Source organism: Ovis canadensis, chromosome 7, assembly GCF_042477335.2.
Source record: "Ovis canadensis isolate MfBH-ARS-UI-01 breed Bighorn chromosome 7, ARS-UI_OviCan_v2, whole genome shotgun sequence".
NCBI classification, from domain to species: Eukaryota; Metazoa; Chordata; class Mammalia; order Artiodactyla; family Bovidae; genus Ovis; species Ovis canadensis.
Window position 1 is genome coordinate 37893300 of NC_091251.1, and position 10072 is coordinate 37903371.

Here is a 10072-nt window from a genome sequence, read left to right on the forward strand (position 1 = left end):
GATATGGGGTTAATATCCAAAATATATAAATCACCCATATACCTCAACAACAGAAACTAACCAGTTGAAAAATGGGCCGCGAATTGACATTTTTCTAAAAAGACATACATACAGCTGGCCAACAGGCACATGATAGGATATTCAGCATCAGAAATCATCAGAGAATTGCAACTGAAAGCCATAATAACAGAATGGCTATCATCAAACAGACAACAAATAAGGAGTATTGGTGAAGACGTGGATAAAAGGAAACCCCTGTACACTGCTGGTGGTATTGTAAATTGGTGCAGTCACTATGGAAAAAGTATGAAATTTCTTCAAAAGCTTAAAATATAACTGTCATAGGATTCAGCAACTTCATGTCTGGATATTTATCAAAGAAAACAGAAACTTTAATTGAAAAAGATATATGTACCCCAATGTTTATTGTAGCATTATTTATAATAGCCAAAATATGAAAACAACTTAAATTTCATTACCCTGACATCAAAGCCAGACAAAGACATAGGAAATGAAAACTACAGACCAATGTCTCTAATGAATGCTGAAATAAAAATCATCAACAGAATACGATCACAGAGAATTTAACAGCATATTAAAAGGATTATACACTGTGACAAAGTGGGTTTTTTTTCCTGGAATGCAAGGATGGTTTAAAAGATGAAGAACAGTCAAAGTAACATATTAACTACATGAAGGACTAAACTCACATAAATATCTCAACTAATGCAGAGAAAACATCTGACAAAACTCCTCACCCTTACATGATAAGAAACATTAAAAAAAAAAAAAACTAGGTGTAGAAGTGAATTATCTCAACATAATAAAGACCATTTAGGAAAAGACTCACAGCTAACATTAGAGCCAATGGTGGAAGACTGAAAACATTTCCTCTAGATTAGAAATAAGGCAAGAATTCCCACTCTTACCTCCACTATTCAACATAAGAAAAAGCCCAGAGCTATTACACAAGAAAAAGAGGTAAATATTATCCAGAAATAGAAAAGGAAGAAGTAAAATAATTTCTGATTGCAGACATGATCTTATAAGTAGAAAACCCTACAGATTCCAACAAACTGTTAGACCTTATGAACAAATTCAGCAAAGTTGTAGGATTAAAAACTCAAAGCACAAAAAATTATTTGCACTTCTAGATACTATAAACAGTCTAAAATAAACAGTCTATAGTCTAGATACTATAAACAGTCATTCATTTACAATAGTATCAAAATTAAAATAGGAATGAAGCTAACATAAGGAGGTTGAAGATACATACACTGAAAACTATTACATACTGTTGAAATAAATTATAGAGCCAAATAAATGGAAATACATTCTGTGTTCATGGATTGGAAGACATAATATTGTTAAGATGTGCATACTAGCCAAAGTAATCGGTAGATTCAATACAATAATATTTAGGCCAAGTGAATATAGCAAAGTCACTGCAACTGTTTAAAAAATAGAATTAAAGAAAGAGAAATTTGCAGTAGTTCAAAAATAACATAAAGAGTAAAAAAAATCTAAACTTTACTCTGAAAACTAAAACACATAACTGAGAGAAATTAACTGAAGCAACATTTTCCTGTTTATGTACACATGACTCATTGCTGTTATATGGCAATGATCCCAAACAGTTACATTGTTTGACATATAGATTATATTTCCAGTTAGTATCCTTATATATGCTAAAAGAAGTTGATAAGCTAATTCTAAACTGCAGGTAAAAAAGAATAGGGCCTGGAATACACAAAGCAATATTAAAGAACAAAGGTAATTAGCCTCCAATTAAAATAAATTTATATTAAAAAAAGAACAAAGGGGGAGATTTATAGTATCAGATAACAAGATTTAATGTAAATCTTAATGTGACAATGTTGTATTAGTAAAAGCATAAAAAATAGAGAAGATTGACATGGAGGCCCATATATAGTGTTATTTATCGCATAGTCTCCACTGCAATCTAGCCAAAAATCAATGGTCTCTTTAGTAAATATTTTTGGTCAGTTAAATATCCATATGAAAGAAAATGAAGCTTGACGCCCTACCTCACACCACATACAATTACTTTTAAAAGGATCATATCCTTACATGTGAAAACCAAAAATCTTTAAGCATCTATTTTAAAATGAGAATATGTTCATGACTTTGAAAGAAAGAAATATTTTTCAAAAGAAATGTCTTTAACCATCTATGAAAAACTTGGCATTATTAAAACTAACAGCTGCTGCTTACTAAGACACCATTAAGTGAAAAGGCAAGTGTTAATAGAATTAAATCATTGTAATGCATATATTCAACAAGGGATTTGCTTATACATGATACAAATAATTTAAGTCAGTAAGAAAATGCCCATGATCCAGTTAACAACTGAGCAAATGATTTGAATTGGCATCTCATGAAAATGCCCATATATCTATTTCCAAATAGCCCATAGATATATGAAAAAGATGTCAGTTTGATTTTGGATTTTTCCTACAACACTGAAGATAAAAACTGATATGAGAGAATAGCATGTTTATATTACAAAAAGGGAAACTACTGATGTCAATAAAGAAAAATATTTGGCAGTTTCTTATTGAATTAAGCACACATTTATTCTACGATTGAAAAGTTCCAGTTGATATGCACACACATCCAACAGAAATAAGTGTTATGTCCATTAAAAAACATGAGCAGAAATGTTCATAGTAGCTTTACTTGTACCTGACAAATGTCCAACAACAATGTAATGTGTAAGTAAATTACAGTATGTTCATACAATTGAAGGAAATAATACAGTTCACTGGTAACAAAAAATAAACACTGATTAGCATAATTGCTTGGAGAAATTTCACAGATAGTATAAAATCAAAGTAATCAAACATATACAGCATTATCATACAATTCCCCTTATTGAAGTTCAAGAAAGCTAAATTAATTAAGAGTGATTAAAAAATCATAAAAAGAGTTTTAGGGTTTTTGACTGAGAGGAGGATATAAGTAGCCTCCTGAGGTACTGCTGATATGCTATGTCTCTGTTTGGAAGTTTACATAGGTAAAAATTGAATCAATTATAAATTTAGGCTAGGGTTAAATATCAATATTTCAACTATTTGCATCTTGTAATATCCTTGAAATCTAGAGAATTTCTGTACATTAATAATGAAAACATAATAGACAGTTAAGTAATAACATGCACATGAAATTTTCAGAAGAGGGAGTATTCAGTTCAGTTCAGTCACTCAGTCATGTCCGACTCTTTGTGACCCTATAGACTACAGCAGGTTAGGCCTCCCTGTCCATCACCAACTCCCAGAGTTTATTCAAACTCATGTCCATTGGGTTGGTGATGCTATCCAACCATCTCATTCTCTTTCGTCCCCTTCTCCTCCTGCCCTCAATCTTTCCCAGCATCAGGGTCTTTTCAAATGAGTCAGTTCTTTGCATCAGGTGGCCAAAGTATCGCAGTTTCAGCTTCAACTTCAGTCCTTCCAACAAACACTCAGTACTGATCTCCTTTAGGATGGACTGGTTGGATCTCCTTGCAGTCCAAGGGACTCGCAAGAGTCTTCTCCAACACCACAGTTCAAAAGCATCAGTTCTCTGGCACTCAGCTTTCTTTACAGTCCAATGCTCATACCCATACATGACTACTGGAAAAATCATAGCCTTGACTAGACGTACTCCTTGACGAGACTTCCCTGGTGGCTCAGATGGTAAAAGCATCTGCCTACAATGTGGGAGACCTACAATGAGATCTTCCCAATGGGTTGGGAAGATCCCCTGGAGAAGGAAATGGCAACCCACTCCAATATTCTTGCCTAGAAAATCCCATGGACAGAGGAGCCTGGCAGGCTACAGTCCATGGGGTCCCAAAGAGTCGGAGATGACTAAGCGATGCCACTTCGCTTGACTAGATGGAGCTTTGTTGGCAAAGTAGTCTCTGCTTTTTAATATGCTGTCTAGGTTGGTCATAATTTTCCTTCCAAGGAGTAAGCTCTTTTAATTTCATGGCTGCAGTCACCATCTGCAGTGATTTTTGAGTTCCCCCCAAAATAAAGTCAGCCACTGTTTCCACTGTTTCCCCATCTATTTGCCATGAAGTGATGAGGCTGGGTGCCATGATCTTAATTTTCCTAATGTTGAGCTTTGAGCCAACTTTTTCACTCTCTTCTTTCATTTTCATCAAGTGGCTCTTTAGTTCCTCTTCACTTTCTGCCATAAGGGTGGTGTCATCTCCATATCTGAGTTTATAGATATTTCTCCCAGCAATCTTGATTCCAGGTTGTGCTTAAAGAGTATACAAATAGTTAAAAATCCAAAGATGTTCATGAATACTGCTGATGAGGCAAACACAAATTAAGATAATGAACTATTATTTTACCTATCATATTTGCAAAATTACAATAAAGATTGATATTATCCAGTGTTGGAAAGAGTGCAAAATAGCACCATGTATGTTTTTCACAGGAGGAAAAAACAGTCTGTCAACATTCTTCTCAGAAATTTCACTCTCAGGCCTGTATCCCTTCCAAATACCCAATAAATACCTAAATAACTATGAGAAAAATTCAAAATTTAAAATTATTCATTGTTGTGCTGTTTGCAGAAGTTATAAAATAATAAATGATATGCATATCCATTAATTAATATTTATTTCATTATAGCAGAACTATTTTTAAAAAATTATGTATTATTTAAAAAGAATTAGCATTGCATACAGTATGTGAAAGTATATCCATAAATCAATCTTTCTCTCTCTTTCTGTTCTTTCTTCTCCTTTTCTCTCTATTTACCCCTCTCTCTTCTTTCCCCTTGTGGTATGGATGTGGCAGTGGAAGAAAGGGTGAGAATTTAATCTTATTTACATAGTTGTATAATCTAGAAAAATAAAACAATATAAAATCTAAAATGGGAATCCTGACTAGAGAAGGCACTCCAATAAAGAAAGTGGTGAAAAGGTTTACTGTTTTTGGCAAAGCACTTGGAACCAAACTTTTCCTAATGTTTCATTATTTTTTTATTAATCTCAGTCCTGGGAACATTTACCTCTTGATTATATAACATTTTTAGAAAAGGTCTGCTATAATGAAATAAATATTCAATTAATGGACATGCATATCATTTATTATTTCATAACTTATGCAAACAGCACTACAATGAATAATTTTAAATTTAGAAATTTTAAATAACCCAGCTGACATACTGTAACTATCACCCAGCTGATATATTGCAAAAAAGAATCTTTTTTCCTCTTCTTTTTCCCTATCCATTACCATTTACCTCTGCATCCCACTATTACCCTAAAACACACATATTTTTTGTGTTTGGTAATTTCTGGCAATAGATTATGATTTAAAAATTTTAATAATTCCCATTGCAATTTGATTATGAGTACCTGAATCCCTAAATCCCTGAATGCCCAAATTTCCTAATAATGGCCAGTGTAACCTAGGGGCTCCTCCTTATTTGTTTATTTTCCTACATCTGTAGTATTTAGGATGATGGCTCTGTAGCGTTAATGTGTCAGGCTTCTGACCACAAGACCTGAGAATCCACACTTTATATGCAGAAGGTATATAATTAGACTTAAACTCTATTATGTTGAAAGATTTACTTCATGTTCCTGTTAACTATACCCATTTGCAAGATCCGTATTTAATGGAAATTGCAGAATTTTTCAGTAGTAGATCATATTGTATATGTAATATCAATTATATAAGTAAAAAATACATTTTAGAAAGCTTTCAAGACACACTAAAGTTAACCATGTTTGCTTCTTGGTATTAGGAAAATTATTTTCCTCATGTTTATCATGTTTCTAAATTTCAGCAATAAATGTTCCTTATTTTTGTAATTACAAAAATGTTTAAACATGAAAATTTAATCATGAAATACTTTTTGAAAAACATATTTATCATTAAAACCTTGCTTTTAATAAATCTGAGGTTTTTTTTAATATCTGCTGCTGCTGCTGCTAAGTCGCTTCAGTCGTGTCTGACTCCCTGGGATTCTCCAGGCAAGAACACTGGAGTGGGTTGCCATTTCCTTCTCCAGTGCATGAAAGTGAAAAGTGAAAGTGAAGTCACTCAGTCGTGTCTGACTCTTCTCGACCTAGACAACAATAATAGCTCTGTAAAAAAGTTACATGGATTATAATTAAGGAGATTTTTAATCTGAAATTTAGTAACTAAAATAAGCAACAATTAAGTTGCAAATAAAGGACAAAATCCAAATATTCAGTTTTTTAATATAAAATAAGAGTTTTGCTATCAAAAAAGCTGTGTGGATATTTATAACTGCACAAATTCACAGTTATATATTAATCAAAAGTATAATTGAGTTTATTATAGAAAATTTAAAACTATCAATAAGTAAAAAGAAAGTTTTAATTGTCCAAGTAAATATTTATATTTTGTTGTCTTTTCCTTTAGTATAGCTGTTTATATAGCTTAACTTTCTGTGTATATAAATTTCTTTCATGTTTTAAGTATATTTTTGAGTGTTGTTTTATTTCCCTTTATTATTTTATCATTTTCTCTGGTTAATGAATCTTTTTGCAAGCATCATTTTAACAAAATGATACTTAAATTTGGGAGATTTTCTTTTATTATTCCTTGATAATTTTAATTGTTAGCATATAAATAACAATATTTCTATTCATATAATTTTTTCTTTTTTCATATAATTTCTTTAATTGAGAAGTAATATACATTTTTATTGTTTTCTTTAATTTTTATTTGGCTTAAAATTATCTTTTTCAAAACTTGCATTCTTGTTAAACGCCTAAATGAAGATATTCAGTTCATAGACTCAAACAGGGCATGGTAAAATATGAAGAATATTCATTGATATCTAAACTTGAAATTATTGTGTCTTAATTCCTGAAAACATTGCTATGTGTGTGGTAGCACTGTAGAATTTGAGTCGATAGCAGCTATTGAGTGTACTCACAGTCCTCAGTAGACTATTACCCATTTCATTTCATGCAGTAGCACCTTCTAGCTATTGCTCATATGAATGGATGAAATACACAAACACACTTCCTGGACTGCTAATTCTTTCATATGAAAGAAATCATTTCTTTGTGCCCAATTTGATAGGAGTCAAACAAAGGAGTAACTTGAATGTATGAGTAACCATCATATGATTCTATTTAGATCAATAAAAGCATACTATGTACCCATATGTCCACAGCTATGACTTAAGATGAGAAATGTTATTATAGATAATAATAAGCTGGATGGAAGTATATTATAACAATAATATGCAGGACAGACGTTTAGCAAACTTAAGTAAGTGTCATTACTTAGGTAATGAGCTAGCAATAAGACCAAAGTGGCAAATAAACTTCCCTCTAGCCATTTTTACAGGGTGGAGCCTCAAGAGTTATCTTCATAGAAAAGGCCACAGGGTTATTATAGTAGCCTAACCATCTACAGTGTGATGATTTTCTTATTTCAGATAAAACCTTTATAGACTCTAATGCCTGCCTGTACACTGGAATTTTAAATTCTATCTTCTAATTTTATTTTTTCTAAAGGTTATAATTTTTTAAAATGTTAATATCTTAGTGAAATATAATATTGCCTTGAGACATTGTAAAACAGGGGAAGGAAAATGCTGACTGATGGAAGATAGAGATGCATCAAGTTGAAGTTAAAAGTCCAGTACCGGTGAGTTTAAAAAATGTTGGCTACTTCATCAGTATCTCAAAGCTAGAGTTGTTGGGAAATATATATTCATATCATCTAAGGAAAAAATAATTTCTTCCAGCTAACCAATCAAGACGCATTCTAGAGAAAAAGTTCACTTTTGAAATAAGGTTCGTACATTTTGTGTGAAATATCTTATCCATTTTTAACATTACTAATGCCCCATTGTTTAATTTTTTGATTCAGGTGAAACCAGATCAAATGGATGAAAACCAAACAAAGGTAGTGAGAGAATTTATCCTGGCGGGTTTCTCACAGACACAATCTATTGAAACAGGGCTATTTGTACTATTTCTTCTCTTCTATGTGTCCACTTGGGTAGGAAATGTCCTTATCATGGTCACAGTAGTCTATGATAACCATCTGAATTCATCACCCATGTATTTCCTTCTTGGCAACCTCTCTTTCCTCGATCTATGTTATTCAACAGTAACTACCCCTAAGCTTCTGGCCGACTTCCTTGATAATGAAAAGCTCATTCCGTATGGCCAATGCATTGTGCAGCTCTTCTTCCTGCATGTTGTAGGGGCAGCAGAGATGTTCCTGCTCACAGTGATGGCCTATGATCGCTATGTTGCAATTTGTCGCCCCCTGCACTATACCACCATCATGAGTCGAGGATTATGCTGTGTGTTGGTAGCTGCCTCCTGGATGGGAGGATTTGTGCACTCTACTGTCCAGACAATTCTCACTGTCCGTCTGCCCTTTTGTGGGCCAAATCAGGTGGACAACTTCTTTTGTGATGTTCCCCCTGTCATCAAACTTGCCTGTGCAGACACTTTTGTCATTGAATTGCTAATGGTATCTAATAGTGGGTTGATTTCTACCAGCTCCTTTGTAGTGTTGGTTTCTTCTTATGCCACTATCCTAGTCAAGATTCGCTCCAAGGAAGGAAGGCGAAAGGCACTCTCAACCTGTGGCTCTCACCTCATGGTGGTAACACTCTTTTTTGGACCCTGTATTTTCATCTATGCTCGTCCATTCTCCACTTTTTCTGTGGACAAGATGGTGTCTGTACTCTACAATGTTATTACTCCCATGCTGAACCCCCTCATCTACACACTTCGGAACAAAGAGGTCAAGTCAGCCATGCGAAAGCTGTGGGATAGGAGTGGACTTACTTGGAAAAAGCAGGAGACATAAGAAGATGAAGTGAGCTTTTGCAAGCAAAGAATCTTGGGTTAGAATAATTACTTTGGGAAGAATGTGTTAGGAGATGGTAGCTTAGTTGTTTGGTTTTCTTCCATTAAATCATAATACTCCTATTTATGGCTTTATAACAAAATTAAACCCAGAAAAACTCCTTTCATACTGAATTTCTGCTTCCTTTTCTTCCCTAAAGAAAATTTGGTTTCTGTTTCTGATCAATTTAGGCTCTTCTATTCTATCCACTTATCTAATAAAATTTTATTCTATACATTTTGTATATTCAGTTTGCTATTACGTACAGGTACAATCTACCCTTTTCAAATTCTCATCAATTTCTTCTCCACCTTGCCACAGGTTTTGTCTTGGTCTCAGTTTCAACTCTCCAACTAAAAGTCTGCAATGAATTAAGTAATTAATTTATACAGGTTTCTTACTCTCACAAAAAAAGGATATCAATTAGATGAGTCAAAGTAGATCAGATATATATAACTGTATAACAACAAACTGGTGGGATAAGAATCGGACACAACTGAGAGACTTCACTTTCACTTTTCACTTTCATGCATTGGAGCAGGAAATGGCAGAGTGCCAGGGACGGTGGAGCCTGATGGGCTGCCATCTATGAGTCGCACAGAGTCGGACACGACTGAAGTGACTTAGCAGCAGCAGCAGCAGTGGGATATATTAATCTGCTTCATCACTTCACCACACTATTAATTACCATCTAGTAGTGTAATTGAGACAGCAATTGCCTAATACTGCGTGTTCAAATACCCCTCTTTGAATTACAAGTCAAGTAAAGTCCCTATCTGTAGCATGTATAAATTGATGCCTATTTCCCAGTACTTTATGAGAGCTAAAAATGATGATAGATATGAAAGCAGATTGGTGCCTGATTCATAACAGGGTTTCACTATTATTTACTCATTGAAGTTGGTATTTTTTCAAAAGATACAGATGGCGAAATTCTAAATTTCTTGATTTGCCTTAATGAAGCAACAGTGTAACCTACTGTAACTGGTTTGTGGAGAATGCTAGAAAGTGTACCAAAATGTCATAACATTTTCAATTTCATCAATTATTGGGCATAGTTTATATTACTGTCAATATTTTCATCAATACATTGGTTATCCTTAAAGTTATATTAAAACTAACTTATAGGTTTGTGTTTTTGTTTATAAGCAAACATAGGAAAATTACAATGACATTCAAGTTTAGAACAGCTA

The 10072-nt window shown here is 33.5% G+C and overlaps 1 protein-coding gene across 1 annotated transcript; it reads left to right on the forward strand.

Annotated features, from left to right (window-relative positions):
- Positions 1–7898: 7898 nt before the first annotated feature.
- LOC138444114 (olfactory receptor 4Q2) lies at positions 7899–8840 on the forward strand. The gene has a single exon (XM_069597444.1). It carries the CDS (start codon positions 7899–7901, stop codon positions 8838–8840), a length of 942 nt encoding a protein of 313 aa, XP_069453545.1.
- Positions 8841–10072: the final 1232 nt, after the last annotated feature.

Bases quoted from the DNA above. Each gene is read 5' to 3' on its own strand.
- LOC138444114 (XM_069597444.1), top strand. From the start codon at position 7,899: ATGGATGAAAACCAAACAAAGGTAGTGAGAGAATTTATCCTGGCGGGT.